Source organism: Symsagittifera roscoffensis, chromosome 2, assembly GCF_963678635.1.
Source record: "Symsagittifera roscoffensis chromosome 2, txSymRosc1.1, whole genome shotgun sequence".
Taxonomy (NCBI): Eukaryota; Metazoa; Xenacoelomorpha; order Acoela; family Convolutidae; genus Symsagittifera; species Symsagittifera roscoffensis.
Genome location: NC_087063.1, coordinates 75193721 through 75213866, shown reverse-complemented (window position 1 = coordinate 75213866; position 20146 = coordinate 75193721). Strand labels below are relative to the sequence as shown.

At 36.3% G+C, this 20146-nt stretch overlaps 2 protein-coding genes across 3 annotated transcripts; one reads left to right on the top strand and one right to left on the bottom strand.

The window, feature by feature from the left end:
• The first annotated feature begins 1194 nt into the window (after window positions 1-1194).
• On the top strand, window positions 1195-11912 carry LOC134840517 (uncharacterized). Of its 2 annotated transcripts, XM_063856369.1 has the most exons (9): window positions 1195-4438; window positions 4624-4763; window positions 5218-5345; window positions 6315-6471; window positions 7005-7120; window positions 7730-7824; window positions 8473-8581; window positions 9009-9032; window positions 11120-11912. In XM_063856369.1, exons 1-9 carry the CDS (start codon window positions 1362-1364, stop codon window positions 11180-11182), a joined length of 3909 nt encoding a protein of 1302 aa, XP_063712439.1. In that variant the 5' UTR covers window positions 1195-1361; the 3' UTR covers window positions 11183-11912. The 2 variants fall into 2 exon arrangements, with proteins under 2 accessions (XP_063712439.1, XP_063712440.1); XM_063856370.1 differs by lacking the exon at window positions 9009-9032.
• A 2679-nt stretch (window positions 11913-14591) lies between these two features.
• On the bottom strand, window positions 14592-18012 carry LOC134840516 (uncharacterized). The gene is made up of 2 exons (XM_063856368.1): window positions 16185-18012; window positions 14592-15024 (listed from the first exon to the last, which is right to left on the bottom strand). Exons 1-2 carry the CDS (start codon window positions 17751-17753, stop codon window positions 14707-14709), a joined length of 1887 nt encoding a protein of 628 aa, XP_063712438.1. The 5' UTR covers window positions 17754-18012; the 3' UTR covers window positions 14592-14706.
• Between the last annotated feature and the right edge of the window lie 2134 nt (window positions 18013-20146).

The window sequence follows — 20146 nt, the reverse complement described above, 5'->3', positions numbered from 1 at the left end:
GCATCATGACTATCATTAGTTAAACTGAAAAAAAACTTTTGAAGTAATCCCCAGCTTGTTTGCAAGTTTTGTTGACTTGATTCGATTTCACATGGATGAAAAAATTTACATTTGTAAGTATCTCTTTTAGCACTGACACAACACAGACAACATGTTAATTTGGTCTGATCACGTGTAGAACAGATCTGGCTACGTGTTTCTGGCCAATATATCTGGTCAACCTGGTCTGATCAGAATTGCGGCTATTTTTGTTTCATATCACCCCTGCCCACTCGTGCAACTTTTGTGATCAGAACTGATTTTTTGCAAGAAGTGAAAATGATTGATCAAGTCTGGGACAAAATTTAAACTTCAGTATGGGACTACCATACATTTTACATAAGCACAAAAACATTCTACATGAGCCAAAAATCCAAATCTTGAAATTTCGAAATTCAGATTTTTTGAGCCATATTAGTTTATAAATCAGATTTGAAAGCCGTTCGTTGCAAAATAAAACAAAATCGTTGCGATGCTTCTTCGGCTGACTCTCTCTGTTAAGTGGATAACTTTATCACCTGGTTGACATTTATCACAAGTTTAATTTCTCAACGGAAAAAATTACATAAGCTTCTGAGCAAGACAACTGACAGTATTTGCAGTCGTGTCTCACACTCTCCTATTGAGTTTTAATTATTCTTCTTCAAACTTCAAATTATTATTCGAGGCTCATGCTTTAATGAGTTGATGCTTTTGCTTAGTTTGTGCTGTACTTCACTGAAACTGAACATGTATAACTAAGCTAAGTTTCTAAATAAATAAAAGAAATACACCATTTTGAGACTTTCGGTTGTTCAAGTGAAGCTGAATTACTATCATTTTTTTTCGGTTGCTAGAACCTTAAATATTTGTAGTCTTTCTGACTAACCAGTAAGGCGGATCAAATCTTCGCCAATTTTTTAGCTCGATCAAAACACCATTCATAAAATACCAAAATGGGAACCTTTAAGTGGTCAAGGAATCAAATCCCTGGGGTTAGAGGGGATCCCCATTTTTCCTAAATCCACAACTGTGAGCAACATTTAACTTCAAAGACTTTTTAAAAGTTATCATACAAAAATCTAATATCTATCAAAAGTAGTTTGGTTTTAAAAAATGGTTTCAAATTGCGTTGAGTTTTAAATAAACCGCATGTTGGTTTGCCGTTAACCATAATCAAAAATAGCACGTTCTAAAATACTTTTAGCTCAAATAAGTGATAAATTGTACACACAAAAATCTATTGATGTCTTTAGTTCTTTCAAAAATGTAATAACAACAGCGTTTAAATAATTCCGATAAAAGTACATTTTTGAAATTAATATTACACTTAAATTTGCGCCATGACAAAAGTTCTAGAAGTTTCCGAGGAAAACTTGGATGATCTGCTAGCCTACGATGATACTTTTCTCGACTTCTTTAATGCATTTCTCAGTTCCAGTTCGTTTCCTATTCCTCTTTACTACGATCGGCTAACTGGAAACATCCTCGAAGTTGACATCGATACTTCGGCTTCAGTCGACGACCAACCTGCCAAATACGGTCCAAATGACGAAGAACGTGAAAGAATCTTCATCTGGGTTAAAAATGACCGCCTTCCTTTATTTTTGACTTCCAAATTCTACCTGGAATATAAACTAAGCAAGCATTTGGTCCGCACTCTTGAAATTCGAAGAGCCTCCACGTATAGCGGTCTCGGAGGGTACAGTCGGCAAACGAGAAGCGACTCCACTTCAACTTTCATGAACAGCGCTTCTAAAAATAGCACAACCGAATCAAATGAGTACGAAAACGAAAGCAACGCCTGGCCCGAAATTAGGTTCTCGGCTTTCAAATACCTTCGGCCCGGATCGAGAGCCTTCAGTTTGCCAATCTCAATAATGCGCGGGAACAGAAACCGAGACGGGTTCTATAACAGCGACTCTGATTCCGGCGGGGGAAGCCCGGTCGACACGAGTCGGAATAATCACGTTTCGGCTGCAAAGCAGCTGAAAAATGGTGAGCCGAAAAGTATTTTGAAGTCGGGCGGGAATGCCAATAAGAAAAGTGTTCAGCTTTCGTCAACTGAAAAACTAGCTAGTAGCAAAAAGACGAATGATGATTCAGACGAAAACGAAATTGAGGTTCTAAACTTGGCGAGTACTTCGACAAAATCGGTCAAGAGAAATGTGAACGATGAACATTTCTACGACGACTTGGACGACTTCAAATACGAGTTTGATGGTGATTCAGCCGACAACAATGATGAAGACGGCGACGACGAGCAACTCCGAAGTGCAAAGTCATCGGTTTTCGAGAAATCGGCCCGCAACATCAACAACCGCCTTTTAACTGGAAAAGCGCGCCAAAATCCGACCGGTGAAACTGATGAAAATGGGTTGCGATATAGTACCTTAAAAGGAAACTCATCTACTCGATTTAGAAGACGAACAACAGCTCATAAGAGAAGAACAGTTTTGCAACAGCTTAAAGAAGAGTTTCTGAGCACTAGAGATGGCTTAGAAAATTTCAAGACTTTTCTGACAAACACTGAAAACGGGAAAGATTTGATCGAATTTTGGGTCGAAGTTGAACAGTTTAAAGACGAGCTCGAACAATTTGAAGAATTTGGCGAGGATCGAATAAGTGGAAAGCAGTTTCGACAAATTTTCCGAGAAATCATGAACAAGTACAATTTGTCACGTGAAACAAAAGAGCAAATCAGGAAATCACTGCAAAGTGATGGTTTTAGTATAACTGCGTTTATGCGAACCCAGTATGATATTTTGAGGAGAATCCGGACTTACTGGGTTCCGAGGTACCTGGAACACATGGAACAAACCGAAGGAATCCGAGTTCCCTCGGCGTTCCGGCTACTTTCATTGGACACGAAGTCAAAGCCTTCTAGCACAGCAGGCGTTACGAACATAACCGACCGACAAAGTGCGGTAGACTTAATTGAAAACGATCCAGATTTTAATGAACTGGATAACCAGAAATCAGCTAGTATAATTCCAGACAAGCTTCAAGACTTTTCACTGCATCCATACATAGATGTCTCAAAAACACTACCTCTAAAACCGGACGATTCAGTTATCAGACTGTTGAACAACCCTCTCAAAACGTGGAGCGATGTTCAGGGGTTCAATAAAAGTCACGTGTCACGGGTCAAAAGCGGGGTTAAAAGAACGCCTGATGAATGGACCATAGCATTGCAGCCACGTGAAGACTTCTTTATGAAGAGCATCGAAAATGACAAGCAAACCGGAAGCCCTTTTTTCAGACATCTCCAAAAACAGTGTTTAAATGCAACCAGTGCTGAACAAGACAAGTTTCACATGAAAAACTTGGCTAAATTTTTATTTTGGCAAGACGCAAAGTCCTTCGAAAAAACGGCCAAACTGTATTCGAATCAACAGATAAAAACAGCTTCGGCTTGGAATATTTTCAATAAATATTTCAACCCGCTCAGCTTGTGGTTTATAGAAGTGCCTCATGACGAAATCGAAAAAATGAGAGTTGAACTTCAAGTCAAAAAAGACAATCTGAATAGCCTTATTTTTGAGCCAATAGCAGAGAGAGTTGTCAAAGATCTAGAACAGTCTTGGGTGAGGTATAACAAGGATGATTTGAGAACTTTTCTGGTGTATCGGGGAGAAAATGGAAGTCAGTTGCTGAACAGATTTGCAAGCGCGTCCGGAATTAGACTGGAAAAAGATGACCTCAAGTTCAGGAAAATTCCGGGGTCAACTGAAAGTCAAATCAAAACTCGCCTCGAAAAAGAAAGATTGAAGAGAGAAAAGGAGCAAGAAGTTCTGGAAATGGAGAGACGGAAGTTGATGTCCGAAGAACGAGACAGAATTCGGCTCGAGAGAAAAATGTATTTGCAAAACCAAAAACGAAAGCTTCACGAGATGATGACGGATGAAATTGGCGATAATGTAGCTCAATTTGAAAGGAAAGTCTCGTCGCGAAAAATCAAAACTCGCGAAAGCGACAATCGACGAGCTGCGGCCGAGCAAGCCTCAATAGCGAAACGAAAAGCGAGCAAGAAACACAAGCAAAAAACAGCTTGGCTTCAAAGTCTGACACTGAACGCATGTTTGGAGGACGAAACTCTATCACAAAAGTTCATAGAGTACTTGTTAGATTGCGAGTCAAGCGACGCTCAAAACAGAATCAAACTTTGCAAAGACCTTGAAACGTATTTCACACTGACGAAAATGGGCGAAAAAGAAAACTTAGGCATGGAAATTGTGAGTAAATACATGAGGCGAGAAGCCAGTTTGAAAGTTGATTTGCCGAGAAAGTTGATTATTCGAGAAATCAGGCCTCAAGAGTCGAAACTGCAGGCTGTTTTCGATTACATCAAACCCGAAGTTGAGGAGTATTTTGAGGTTTTCAGAGAAGGGATGCTGTATTTGGCCAGTATGGAGAACAGGTAAAATTATATAATAAATGGTACATTTGGTTATGTTTTTGATATATTTTTTTTTAGTATAAACCTAATTTTTATTGTAATCAAAAACGATATAAGTTATAACAAATTCTATGAGAGCAGAACTGGTTAAAATGCAAGTTCTTCAAAAATGCATTACTATGTTATATCTTTTCGCCTGATATTAGCAAGAAGCAGCTTGGAAATATGAGACTGTATCCTCCTATGTGGAACAAACGGAAGATTGACAATGGACTGACAGATGAGGATGAAGACCAGCCTGCTAAAATAAGCCCATCTGCAGATGACAAAGAAATGCTCAAAACAGGTAAGTGAACAAGTTTTCATTTCAGCTTTTCTTTTTTCAAACTTTGCCGTTTGTTCAGCTTATGTGTAAATTATTTTGAAATTTTTTTGATCTCCACCGAAAGACTGGAAGCCAATTGAGCCAATTGTCAAGCTAACATTTTCTCTAAAGCCTCAATGCACTTTAAAATACAGCATAAACTAAGCTTTTATGTTTCAATTATTTTTCATACTTTTTATCGACGAAAACTTTTTTGTCAGCGAGATGAAAAAAACTACGAGTTTCAACCTTTAACAAACTTGCAGTGGTTTAAGCGGAGTTATTAAGAATCTTCAGAATTTCAAATAGTGTTTCAGAAATAACTTAAGACATCCTTCACATTCTTAAGGTATCAGAAAACTTTAACTTCGTTTATTGTCAATAATTCCTTGATTTTTTGTTGATATGAACTTGAAATCAGTTCTTTTTTGTACAGCACTGGACAGACCGCAGGAGGAGCGGATGTTGGCGATGCTGCACTCTTTCTACAAACACCTGCAGAGGTGTGCCAAGGGGGGCGATTGTCACCCCCTCCTCCCCAAGGGACTCATATTCTGCTTCGAGGCAAGTAAACACTACAGGCTAGGGCGGATTTAGGGGACGCCCCTTTCTCAAGGATTTGACCCTACCACCAGCCAAAAGGTCTTTAGGACCTGTTTTTTCAAAAGTTTGCCTGCAGTGCGAAATTTTTGGTCAAAATAAGGTTTTTATAGTGTTCTTAGAGTGCTCGAAAAATCAATTTGCTCATCCTAAAAACAAGTCGGCAAAGTTTTCGAAAATTGTTGGAAAATCCGCCCCCCCCCTCCAGAAAATTCTAGATCCGCCCCTGCTACACGCTGCAAAACAAAAATGTCTTTTTTTCTGATACGATAAGAAATACCCTGCAAACTAATAGGAGTTTCTGTTTTTTTTTAAATTTCAAAGTCAGTGAGACTTTGAAATAAAAAAAGACATTTTGTTTTGCAGCGTGTAGCAGGACAGACCGAAGGATATAATTCTGCGGTTGCTGACTAAATTGCTTTTCCGAAAAAGTTCCCTACTTTTTGCTTCGATCGAGAAAATTGAATTTCAGAGCTATGACAAAACATGAAACTTTTATTTTGGAGAAAAAAAAATGAAAAAAAAATGACATTTTTAGGCAGTTTTTGAAAAGCTTAGACAAAGATTCACGTTATTTTGGCGAGCGCTCCTTCCGAAGACACTTTTAGAAAGATTTTAGGATTGGTCGTCGAAAATGGGTACGGTAAAATAAATCCAAAGGAGACTTTTGGGGCAGTCAGGTGTCGAATTACGGAGAAATAGCGTTGCCTCATACTCTAAACCCCTCCCCCCCCCATCAGCTACTGAACGCCATTATGATTTTTGAAACTTTCGAATTTTTGTATGTATTCAAGAAAATGATCCACGCTTTTTTCAACTGAGATAATTACTAATAAAAGACGTATTTTTGAACTGTTTTTTATAGTTTCTGAGCGACTTTCCTCCTCAAATGTTTCAAACACACTCTCTTATCATTTTCTTCTTGCTGTTAAGGTGTCTCGTCTGCGTGAGTTGATCCACCAGAACAATGACCCCCCTGCTCTGAGTAGGAAGATAGAAGCCATCCTAGATGCATTCCTGGAGAGCCAAGCGGAACCCCGGATCCAGCTGGATATCCCGGTGGACTTGGTTGTACGCATATGCAAACAAGGTATTGAGTCAAGTTTAAAAATTCAAGTTAAGTTTCATGGAATGAACGCAGGCGTTTTTTCTTGGGAAATAATTCACCGCCACTTTCCACGAAACAATTTGATCAGCCCGAGTTTTCCTTAAAGGCCCCTTGGGAATTTTTACGCAAACAAAACGAAAAAAATTCTTTATTTACGTTCTTTTATATGTTAAAATTATATGATAAAAATGTGGTTCCTGCGAATCGCAGAGGATCTATCAGTAGGCCTTAACAGTCCTGTCGAGGACAGTCCGTTTGACTCAAGGCTGTTTTTTTTTGCGTCTAGAACTTTCACGTGGTACCACTATTGCAGCAAAAGTTGGTCGACCTGAAGCTAGAGGTCGCGTTTTACTTACTGATATGTTGCACTTATTGGGGTCTTAAATTTTTCTAATTTTGCCGACAGCTATTGGGGCTAATTGTTTTGTGTTTTTTGAGATCTGAAAAAAATCTCAACGGGCACGAAAAAATGATTACCTACTTCATTATGATTACATTATGACTACTTATTTCAGGCCGATTTTTCGCCAAGAACGAACAGTACAGTGAGATCAGTGGCTTCGTGGACGCCTACGAACGCATCTTCAAACTACTCTGTCCATATTTCGCCGCCTTCTTCAAATACTATAAGGTGACTATATTCGAAACATCGTTATTATCTTGCAAGACGAAGCCTATCTTGCAAGATCATGGAAATTTTTGCAATTGAGGGTCATCTTGCAAGATCTTGTTTCGTGATACTAGTACCGCAAGTTTTTTTTTAAAAAAATGTTTATATTGTGAGAATCTTGCAACATTCTTGTATGATTTGGAACGATGGGGATATTTTGATCGACTAGGGGAGGATTTGATTCCAAGCTTTAGAGTTAACACCTGAAAGCAATAACTGCTGTGTTTAGAAGTTGTCTTGGGGGATCCTTTTCAACTAACGTCAGTGTACTAACTAAAAATGGGAATAAATTATAGGGTTGAAGTAAGATTGGCTTTGAAAAAAAAATTAGAAACATCTAGATCTGTAAAAATCCAGTTTATAGCTCAAAAAATCACTTAATCATTTTTAAATGTATAAGAAACTTTTTGCTTCATAAATAGCTGCTTTTTAAAACAATATATTAGCCAGAGTATAGTCCCATGGGCTCGTGAATAGTCCCTGTGGTTTAATTTAAGCATTGTCTGTTGTTTGTAAATTTACGATATGAATTCAGTTTCAAACTTAATGTTTTTCTCTTAACATTTTAAGGCCCCTGTGATGGTGGAAAAGAACCCGCAGAAGCACAAAATGCTCAGACTGATGGACTTGGAGGTGCAGAAGAGACACGAGGAGTGGAGGGCCAGGTAAGGTCAAAGGTCAAACTAGAGAAAACCCCACTTGACCTCTAAACTAATCGGCTTTTATGCGATGCAGTCACTAGATCTGACCTCATATGCTTCCGACCAACAACCCCAATTTGTTAACCAAACAGTTGTGTAGATAGTTTTCAACTAAGGAAGGTTTTTTGCGCTTTCTGCCGGAATAATTAAAAAGCTCAATTTTCCGTTATCTTTAAATGATTTTCCCTTTCAATTCTACGACCTCCAAAAATTGTACTCTGCTTTGAAAATGGTTATCAACGTAGATCGAAATCATTTTTCCGCGGACTTGGAATTAAAAGAGACTTTGCAAGCTATATCGGTCAATTCAGACACACCACTCAGAATGTCTCTTGCTGAAATTGACGGCAATATACGTTTTGAGCTGCTAACTGAATGAAAAAGTTAGAAATATTTTGAAACAAATTTATATGTTTATGATCAAAAAAAGTCAATCATTTGAATCTTCGAGGAAAAATTAGAGCATAAACTGTACGTTTTATACGCTGTAGAAGGTGGTTTTGCCTATCAAAAACAGTCAGACAATCAACTAATATACTGCAGCTTTCAAATGTTAACTTTTAGACTCATGGAAGCAAAATGGTTATACTTGTGTGTTAATTGTGTTTACAGGTGTGCGACTCCGAAGCTGGTTTATAAGCTGCCGAAACTTTCGAACAAGTCGAAACATCAGAAAGGAGTGCAGGTCTCATTCTCCATCCAAGAAGGAATCAAATGCAGGGTAAGTGCACTTTCGAATCCATAATGAAGCTTATGTCAGTTGCAACTGTAGTTCACAAATAACATTGGTCGATATTCAAAAGCTCGCCAATATTTGTATACTAGCTCATTTGGGAAGTTTTCGCTACTTAATATTTAGGAATATTAAAAGTAAGTTTTATGTGAGTCTCTACGTTATAGTTTTGATTGTATATTTTATTCCATGAAAAAAATTTGTTGAATTATTATCAACTGTCGGTTATTAACTGCATGTTTCTTTGTTCTCCTTGAAGACTCCTCTATGAAAAAAATTTGTTGAATTATTATCAACTGTCGGTTATTAACTGCATGTTTTTTTGATCTCTTTGAAGACTCCTCTATGAAAAAAATTTGTTGAATTATTATCAACTGTCGGTTATTAACTGCATGTTTCTTTGTTCTCCTTGAAGACTCCGACAGAAGACGAGATGAAAGTGAGTATTTTCCACCAACTGACAATAGAGTAGTTACTGAATATTAGAAGAGTATGCCGCACTTTCCTTCCTACAAGATAAGGGCCTAGGAAATTAGACGATAAGCGAATTAGACGGATGCTACAAAAACAAAAGTAGACGGAATTTATTTCTTACAGATCTGGCATTTTAGACAAAAAAGCTATGAAAAGGAAAGGGCCAACAAAATTTTTTCTTAAGAGTCAAGTTTCAAAAATACAAAAAGAACATAACATATCAATAACTATCAAAACAATCAGCTCAAATGAACAAAAAATTTCAAAACCAAATTTTACAATGGAATTTTGATTTGAATAAGTTATGCATGATTTTGGCTACCGAATTTTAACTGTTGTCTACAAAAAATTATATTTTCTCGCGCAATTTGTCTGCAAACAATTTTAATCTCTCTCGCTTTCGTCTATTTTCTCACAATTGCAGTTTTTCAAAATTGTCTATGTTCCTTTTAAGTACCTCCGTCTAATTTGCTTATCGTCTACATTCTCAACTCCCCTTAAGGGGACCCACATCCAAGTTTAGGCGTAAATAATCGATTATAATGAATTATTATGTTGGTTGCTTGACAATCATAATTTATTGTAGTTACCAAAATTAGGTGTTTACAGACTTTATAATCGACTATAATCGTGAAATTTTCAAAGAGATTATGATCTCTTATAATCGATAATAAAAAACTCTTTAATAAATTATAATTGATTTGAATGGCCTTTTTGTGCAAAACGGGGCCTACAAAATTACACAAGTAAATTAGTCAACCATAGCGGAATTGAACTTAGAACAATAAGTTTTTGTGATTTTAGGCGATAAGAACTAGGCCAACAATATTTTTTGCTTAGAATGAAGTTGCACAGAAACAAAAAAAGTTTATTATCACAGAACTGGTCAAGATTTATATTGGAAACCAATTATAAAACAATAAACTGATAAAGTGTAGTGCATTTTTGAAATGCTTAAATTATGCAATTATGAAATTGATAACCTGATTTGTGCTTGGGCAAACAGTATTTACTCAAACAAAATTTAATTTATTTCTGTAAACAAATTTCACGCAACTATCATCTAGATTCCATTTCTTTCTGATCGTCTAATTTGCTTTTCGTCTAATTTCCTAAGCCCTGTTCAGAACAAATGACTTAGGAATTGGGATGAAAAGAATTGATTATAATAAACTACAATCGATTATAATTGTATCGCAAAAAATGCACTAATAGTTGTTAATAATTGATTAAAATGTATTTTAACTGTTTATAGTTTGATTTCAAAGCCAGAGATTATAATCGGTTATTAGCTGATTAAAAGCCATTTTTTCTCTATTTTAATGAGACTTGTACTAAAATCATAAAATAATTGATTATTTGCGCTTGAAACTGGGTGCGGGAGACTAAAAAAACTAAGGGGAATTGTATATTGTTTTTGTACGGATGGTAGTCGTTTCTTTGCCAAAAAAAAAATCAGTTAGTAAAAATTATTTGACCGTTAAGAAAAAACAGCTAAGAAAAAACTCCTATTTTTCTCTTTCCAGATTTTTTATTAAAAACTACTGCAAACTTTTGGGAAAGCACTATACGTTTAAAACTATTTGGTTTTTTGAATTAGAATTTAAAAGTTTGTCGAATATATCAGAATCGTATAGCAAAATTGCACGCCTGATTCTAGACGTTAGACATGGTTTCTATTAGCTATTTTACTAACTTAGTGAACATTTAATGCTATAGCTATACTCTATCCCTCTTGCAAAAATCTGCCCTAAAAGTCCGCCCAGTACACCTGTTGTTATCATAAATGTTGACCCAAAACGCCTCTTAATAATAAATCTTATCCAAAAACTTAAATAATCCAACCATTTGGAGATTAGCGGATTTTAAAAGTGGTATTTATCTCAATACCTTTTTATCATCTCAAATTGAAAATTGCCCTTGGAAATTTAGATAAATCTTTTTAAAAAACTGGATAGTAATTTGAACAAATTTTTGCCAGCTGCACGGAAGTTCTCTAAGTTTTTTCTATATTAGCTTTTTTTTCTACAGAGTATGCTTTCTTTTTTTCAGGCATTGGACGCTCAGAACCATGCCATAGCAGACCAAGTGAGATTCGAGGAGAACAGACGATAGGGGAGAGGTATCCACAGAAATCAACACAAAAAAAGAATCTACAAGCATCTATTTATCAATCATCCATCACAATACTCGACAGCGAGAAACTGAAACTGAAGCGAGATATACAACATAAGCATAGATATATTAATATATACATAGAGAAATACATAAACAGATATATAACAAGAATAAATGTGCCGACTTTCGAAGAAAAAGACGGTATATTTGTGCTCGGGTTGTTTATTTTTCAGGTATATTTAGGTTTTCTTATCATCCGAAAAAAAATGATCTAACAAACCCAAACCTATAAAGATATTATACCCGCGTTAATTTTTTGGAAAATTATGGTGGTTTGAAAATGGCAATTCGATTAATTGAGGACAAATATTGCATATCATGTTACCTTTAACACTTAGCGCACTCGGCAAGTTGGGCTCAGAAATCATTCCATACTTAATTGACGCAAGCTATTCGGGCCACATAATTTGCGGCAAGACAATAAATTGATCATTTTGCTCTTGAGATATTGTAGAAAAAGGGCATATTTATTATTTTTCGTTGAAAAAGTGATGAAGTCTTTTTACCGAAAACTGGTTAAGATACCTTGTAGATGAGTTCGAACAATGATGAATTTGCCCTGACACGCGAAGTTTTGTTTGAAACGTCTTGAGTAAAAATGATAGCATTTTAAAAAAGTCTCAATATTTAAGTTGCCGAGTAAATTAATTCAACTATGCACAATTAACAGATTTCAATAAAATCAAAACAAGCGAATTATAGGACAAGAAGTGTTTTGGTTTTTTCTCAGAAATAGTTATAATTATTTTCGGGTCTCATTTTTTTTGTTTTAACCGGTTACACAACTTTTAAATTGTTCCCGCACCGGAGTTCCATGGATAATAATCGATTATAATGGAAAACTGTTGTCTAAAATTTTGTCATTATAATCCAATACTGTTGCAAATTTAGACCACGAAATCGACTATTTTGCCATTGAGATCGATTATTTTCGTTCAAACACAATCCATTAAAATCCATTATAATGGATTATAATCCAATTAAAAACCATTGTAATTGATTATAACGGATTATAATTTTTACAATTTTTTGCACAATCATTTGTAAAACTTGCAACATTTCTGCGTTACTCACGGCCTACTCGCAGTCTAACCCCACCCCCCCCCCCCCAACTTCGCCCCCCCCCCCATCCGCATTTGCCCAAACCCCTCCCCCACTCCCCTGCAATTATCCTTACGCCCACGCCCATGTTTACTAAAGTTGACCCCCACCCCCCCCCCCCCCGTTAGAAGTTACTCAGTTGTTCTACCCCCTTCATTTTTACCCCGCCCACGTTCAGTAAACGGGGTCGGGGGTTTAAACTAATATGGGGGTTAAACTGGGGTGGGGGTGTAAATCATAAACCCCCTCTCCCAGGGGGGAATGATTTACACGGAACATGGAGGGAAACAGGGAGCAAAACGGGGGGAGGGGTAAATAGAGGGGTTGGGTGTAACCAGGGAGGGGGTAAATGGGGTGTATGAGACAAAAAATGGAAAAATTGAAAAGTGAAACGTAAGAGTTTATGGAACCTAAAACGTAGCAGCAGCACTAAACAGGAAATGCGATAATTTCGAAAAAACGTTGTAAAATTCATGACTATCCTCTCGAAAAATCTATTATAATTGATTATAACCGATTATCAGGGATTATACTGGTACATGAAATAAAAGAAATTTAATCCATTTTTTAATGGATTATAATGGAATATAATCGATTATAATGGATTATATTGGCATAAAAAATACTAGGAGTATAATCCATTTTTGATAAATTATTATCGATTGTTCTCTTAATTTTATAGATACTGACTACGAAATGACATTATTATCGATTATTATCCATGGAACTCCAGCGCGGGTTCCGACTTTTGGAGAAAGAGACAAAGTATTAAGGTTTTTTGGTGTTTTTTTTTAATATTTAGGCTTTTCGTGTTATTTTGGTGTCTTCTGGTGACTCTAGAAAAATGTTGTTTTTCTAGACTAACTGGCCCGCCAAAATGTGGCCGCCAAAATTGAATTTCTGAAAATCGAAGAAGGGGGAAATAATTAAGATCCAATTTATTAAACACCATCTGAAAGAGTTTTTCGTCCAAAACTCTAAATTAAAAAATTTTCACCTGTGACCATTTGTTTTAAAGTTACATTCGATCAGATTGGGACTATTTTGCCGCAAAAAATTCCAATTGGAGAACAAATTGCGCAAAATACTTCGTCTTATTAAAGCGTAAACTGCAAAAAATTCATTTAAAGCAAATTAAGGCAAACCATTTGCTGTTTTTTATACAATAAGAGACTCAAAACATATCGATTTGTATTAAATATAGCATTTAAGGGGATAATTTTTTATTAAAAGAAAAAAATTCACTATTAATTAGCTGCCTGCCATAATAGAATAAAAAACAACACGCGTTAATTGTCTCAAACTGGCCAGTTTTTCGAGCATCGTATTGAACATAGCTTGATCAGCAGTGAAATTTTCTTTTCAGACTGGTACAAGAAATTCCGTTCAAATTAGCCAATTAAAGCCACACCCAGCACAAATTCTCCATTCGTTTCTTCAAAAGTAGGAAAAACCAGATTGCTTGTATTAGGACAAAATGCTGATTGTTTTGACTCTCTTTTAACGTCTATAAAAAAATGTTGGCTAAAATTTTTAACTATATCAAGAAATTTATGAAATTAGAAATATATCTATGTATATCTATGATCTCATTTAAATATTGACTGTTTTCTGAGCCAGATTAATTTGCGCTTTCGCGTGTAAAATTAATCATATTGAGCGTCGATCTATCCAAATGGGCCAAATTGGCAATCTTGAAACCCTTATAAATATACAAAAATTGATCAAAGCTATATTTACAATCTGAAAATGCTGTAGGCTCTTTTGGTTCTTAAATCTATGATGTTTAAATATTTGTCAAAAGTGATCGCCTGAGATTGGATTTTCAAACTATGTTTATAGAATTTGAGGAATAAATTAATCAGAGATCATGCTTTTAATGAATCAACGTAATATTTGAGGGTTCTTTTTGGTTATCCATCACCCTAAATGACAAAAACTGAAAATAAAAATTTTTATATCAAAATTTATATTCACTAGGATTTGCAATAAATTATTATGGGACTGTTAAAAACGAAGCATTTTTACTTGATTTAGTCTCAAACTGACTTTTTCTCATTTTTTGTCGTTTTCTGCACATAAACTTTATAAAAAAAATGCCAAATGCTTTTTTAATTGTCGTTTAATTCGCTTATTTTGCATTTTTCTAGCTTGATTTACCGTTCGGGATATCGGCCCTGCTTTTGTAAAAAAAAATCAGTCCAATTTTTTGATAAAACTTTTTTTTTCATTTTTCTTCATTTAGGGGAGGGAGGCATAAAGGAAAAAATCCTATTTGAGGAATGCACGTCTCTTTTCAAGGTTTAAGGGTTACTTTAATCAAATTTGCAGTCGATCGGAGTTTTGGTAACTGAGTGCTCCTAAGAGTTTTTTTGCAGAAGTATGCTGCTCTCAATGACATTTTTAGCCATGGAAAGCGTCTTTTCTGCGCTGAACTTTGCTTTTATAATGAAATCCATCGACAAGGTTTCCCTCGAGGTCAATTCTTGGCCTCTGTCTGGTCGATGGAGAGTCATCAGATTTAACTGTTCGATCACTTCCAGAACATCTTTCTTTTCACCTCCGCTTTCAAAGTTCGCTTCTAATCTTCTGAGATTAGCTCGCGAGAGTTCGTTGGAAAACACGAAAACACCTCCATGGTTCAGCACGGAAATTGATGATAAAGAGTTCTGGATAATCTATAGAATAAGAAGACATGTTTCGATCTCAAAAAAAAGTATTAAAAAAGCTTGGATTGGAACTAATAAGCCTTTGGTTTTGTAACCATTCGAAGCCCTCGCATACTTTGCAGATTGTGCAAAACCCTCGAAATAAATGCAGAAATTCGGCCGCAAAAATCTGAAAGTATTTTATTACTTCCGGGGCCAAGTTTGCTCGACTTATCTGCATTTTTTCTCGAGAAAAACTCGGCGTCTTTCCACCGTCTTGACCAACATTTGATATGATTCGTTTTTCTGGGCCAAACTTTGGTATGTTTTGGCCGTCACGACTCAAGAAAAATTGCGTTTGATTGACACAATTCAGATATGATTCGAAATTCTCGACCGGTAAAATTATTCACATATTTTGACTCCGTTCGACTGTGTTCAACCTATATTTTGACTTACTTCTAGACTAGAATTTTTCTAGACTATAAACTAATGTGGAAATCAAAAACCAGAAGTGTAAAAGTAAAACCCAAGATTAAAAACAGCTGATAACTTGAATTAATTGACCAGAAATAGTTATAAAAATGATTCAAGCCCAAACTTGTGGCCTCAAAAACGTATTATTGCAAATTAAAATTTCCTATTTTGCAGTGGTTTTCTTTTCAATTCTAAATCTGCGCTAAAGCTGTTTATCTTAGATATTAAGACATTTCTTTGAGTTTTTTGTCCGAGTTCCTCTGATCTCAAATTTTAAAAGGGTTCCCTCTAAAGCTACTAGAACGCAATTAACAACTCCCTGACGGAAGCACTAAATGAGCCATTTTTTTTCATGTAATATTATTTTTTGAAAATAGCTTTTTTTCAAAAATTTTTTAAAAGTGGGGCAGTACTATGTTTCGACAGCGCTCGACCTCTTTTTTGACTTTTTCGACCAAAATTGGGTGCTTGCTTTGAGCGTACTTGTCCCTTGTTTTCATTTTTTAAAACCAAATATGGATTTTTTTCGACTGTGCTCGACCTAGGTTTCAACCAGAGTGGAATTTGTTTCGATTTTGTGCTCGACTTAAAATAGCTTTTTGACCGCGGATTTTCAGTCTCAAAGCAGCAAAATCTCAATTTTGAAGGTGGAAAAATCAGTCAAACATCTCGACTCGGATTACTTTTTCAAACAAATGAAAACAAATGATTACCTTAAGGGCGCAATCCGCAATCCAGCTCATATTACTTTTCCGTTTTGGACGCTTCCACAGAAAATATAACACTTCGGCGTCCTGCTCAGCCTGTTTCAGCCATAACTTAGCCAGTTTAGGGTGCTGCTTGTTCAGCATTTCCACGCCCCGTACCATCAAGTCAACGCTGTTATCGTTACGATTTTTTGAACCCAAAACTCTTCCAGCCTCTTCGAACTTGCGCTGGTTGATTTCGATTCTTGCTTGCAATTTTTCTAAATCATGTTCAAAAAATGACCTCACTACATCTTCTGGCTCGTTTATTTGACCAAGAGTGTTGGGAATGTTTTTATTTTTCCACTGATTTTCCACTCTGTTTATCAATGATGCCAGAAGACCAGTTCCGTCCAGAGAAGGAAACGTGGAGTATTTTGAAAATATACTCAACTTTGCTCGCTCCAGCAACACGTCCAGTTTTTCTCTGACGTCATCATCATCTGAATCGGAAAAGCTGATGAATGTGCAAAACACTTTGAACAAATAGTCGACATCTTTTTCGAGTTCCTCCTGAAAATTTCTGTCAAATTTTGATTTCTTTTCAACCTTTTCCTTGAATGCCGAAACAATGCTGCCACTTATGTTTTTCACCTCGTCCTTGTCAACTTGAATTTGCAAAATGGGGAATTGGCAAATTTCCCATTTTGCTTCAATCTCCACATTTAAGAACCGACCGTATACGAAAAACGAAGAGTGATCTTCGCTATCGGGAGTTTGCTTCACAGCAACGAAGTCATTGGGTCGAAACCTCCGATAAGGATCATGCTCAATGAGCGATTCAAAGTGTTTCGGAACTTTGCGGCCAATCAAATCTTCTCTGTTAGTTTGTTGAAACGCGGCACTGTTTAGAAGTGGAATTTTGTGAATCTCCAGGAGTTTCCTTCTGGAATCATTATCGGAGCATTCAAATATAAACTTAGTCAAGAGATCAGTTAGTGGGGTGTCCAAATTAGTTAGTCCGCAATATTGTAGCAGAGCTGATGTCACCTCTCGCAAAATGTTTTTCTCTTTTGTAGCTTCCGAAAAAGCAATACAAGTAAAAATTATGCGACACTTTTTGTCTTTTGCCTCAACGTGCAAGTATTTCTCTGATTTTCCGTCAAAAACATGGTTTTTAAAAATAACTTGATAGTCAATTTTCAGTTTTTTTACAGGGATCAATTCAACCCCATGGATTATTTTGAGGTCAAATGTGCTCGTTTTGCTGATTTGGGTTTGTATAGTTGAAAGAAAATGTCTATTATGTTCAGAATGGTAATTGATAATGTGTTCAATTTCTTCGAGAAACAAATCGTTTTCGAGATTGTCGTAAACAGACTGTAAATCAATTTCCTTCGCAGATGAGTTTTCAGGGCTGAAAGTATCCAACGATATTTCATATTTCACTAATTCGGTCAGGAAAACTGGTTTCAGAGGTGACTCATAATCTGTTAACTTTTTGATTTTTTGAATCAACCAATAGTCTGTTAATTCTACCAAATGACTGTTCGTCATATCTTTTTTAACTGCATCCTTCTCTTGTTCCAGATTCATTTTTATTTGTTCGAACAAGTTAACATCATCCACTAGTATTTTCTGGTCAATTTGAACTGGTTGATTTTTGTTTTTTGGGAGAAGGAAAAGTGGAAAATCTCTGTCCAATAATTTGACATCCTCTTCATTCCAAGATGCCGTCAATAAGTTATTTTGAATGTGCTTGAATTTACTTTGTAAATTAGGGTTGCTCTCTCAGACACTTTTACTTTTTGGCACCGTTGACTTTGTAGCAACTTCTGAATTCAAATCATCACACTCTGTTTTGCATTGAAACAAAGCCCTGATAATCTGCTGAAGATTTGGCGCTGATGATGCTCCCATTTTTTCCAGACTGTCCCAAGCTGCTAATAGACTGTTTTCTGGCTCATCAATGTACTCTCTAAGCGGACAATCTTCACCTAAGCACGCGCTACACTTGAACATTTTACAGAGCTGTCGGGGACCCAGCATCTTCGGCTGATGCTGAGCCGACCTAGTCCTTGTCTTCACGCATGAAAGACCCTTCACTTCTTGTAGTGTACTTGGGTGCTTTGAAACAAAATCAAGACTTAAGCAGACCTTTTCCGCTGAATATTTCTCGGGTGCATCCAAAATGTACTTAAGGTTTTTAAGAACTTGTTCTGCTGCTGGCTCCTTTAATATTGCTTTTTTCCACAATTCTTTGATTTGGGTTGAAAATTTCGTTTTAAATCTTTGCAGTATTTTTTGTTCAAAATTGAACTCCGAAATTTCTTTTGTTAAAATAGGCGATACTTGATCAAGAATCAACGCGTATTTGCGGCAATAACTTTCATTTAGAGGTTTTAAGCCTGAATTGATTGTTGGAAACAAAGATAGATCCATAAACTCGTCAAAATTACTGCCATCTATTTCCAGTCTAACAAAATTCGCCATTAACTCTTCCAAAATTCTGTCATTAACCCTGGAAACTTTACGCATATTATCATGGTAGTTAAGTGTTTCTCCGGCTTTTTCATGGGGTCGCATCGCTTGCATCGAAGCAAACTGCCAAAACTCGGTTTCGTTTGCTATTTTATAGTGTAGGCCACATTTTTTTAGGAGATTTTTGAAGGGAACATAATACTCAGGTAGTAAGGATCCTTCTTCGAATTGCTGGAACAGAATATGTTCGTCATCATATAATTCGGGTGGTCTTTTCATTATGACGTCAGAAGTTTTCACTGTGACGTTTGAGTTTGTTGTTCCCACGAGCAGTGAACTACTCGTTTCAATGAAACTTGTTTGCTTTAAAAAGGTAAATAATTTGTACAAGTCTTCATTTTTAATTGAATTGTTATCTTTTTCAACTTGCTCCTGGAGGAATTTCAAATGGAACCACATTTCGTTTTGACTGAGTCGTTCGAAGCATATCGGAACAATCAATAAAATGTACATCTCCAGCCAGTTTCTATCAATAATTCCTAACATTTCCTGGAACTTTCTTCCTCGTTTTGTGGTTTCCTGGAAGACATATTTTTCCATGGTTGTTGATTTTAACAAAATACCGTTTCTGGGCAACGACTGTTCGATAGCAAAAACGACAAAGACGACTCCACGCTCGGTTTGAAGGGGCTCAAACGAACCTGTTGCAGTCTCATAAATAGGGAGACATTTCAGTTGGCTAAGAGACCCTGGGGACAGAAATTCATCACAGCTTTCCCGAAAATATGAGTACAATTTCATTTTTATCTCATCATCGAAGCTCTCGAAACCAGATTTCGTATAGATAATGTACAGGATATTTATCTCTTGCTCAACTTCCAGACAACTAGTCAGCACAAATTTGGAAAGAAACTGGCGTAGTGTATCCGATTCCTTGGCAAAACTCGGATATAGTTGATAGAAGCCCTCAAAGTCCCCCACCTGAATTCCTGTCACACTCCCGATTTTCAGTGGAACAAATTTTGAAAAGATCACTTCGCTGCCTTTTGAAATTGGAAGACACAACAAACGGTTGTTTTTATCAGAACAGGGCAAAATAGAAAACTTTGATATTACTTCCTTTTCCACTTTCGTCTCATTTTCTAGAAAAAACTGCCAGACCAAATGAAGAATCTCCAACATTTTTGGAAAGCTTTGGTTGCTGTAAACACATTTTTTTCCTTGGCGCAAGTTGACATACTGAGATTTGAATTCGGATAGAAAAGTTTCCAATGACATTTCACAACTGATTTTCATGTCCTCCAAAATATCTTCAACATCTGGGTCCAAAATTTGGGATCTAATCTTCGGGAAAACTTCTTGTATGGAAAACTTACTGCTGTATAGTTTGTGCTTGCCGTTGTTTCTCATCAGTGTTCCATTAGACGAAAGGTAGATGGGAAGGATTTCAGGTGAAAAATGACTAATGATTTGGTTTTTTGCCCATTCAAGAAATACTATCAGAGTTT

Coding starts and splice junctions, on each gene's coding strand:
- LOC134840517 (XM_063856369.1), top strand. CDS start 1,362: ATGACAAAAGTTCTAGAAGTTTCCGAGGAAAACTTGGATGATCTGCTA. Junction 6,472..7,004: donor TGTACGCATATGCAAACAAG/GTATTGAGTCAA, acceptor TACTTATTTCAG/GCCGATTTTTCGCCAAGAAC. Junction 9,033..11,119: donor CGACAGAAGACGAGATGAAA/GTGAGTATTTTC, acceptor TCTTTTTTTCAG/GCATTGGACGCTCAGAACCA.
- LOC134840516 (XM_063856368.1), bottom strand. CDS start 17,753: ATGAATCTGGAACAAGAGAAGGATGCAGTTAAAAAAGATATGACGAAC. Junction 15,025..16,184: donor TTGCGGATTGCGCCCTTAAG/GTAATCATTTGT, acceptor CTTATTCTATAG/ATTATCCAGAACTCTTTATC.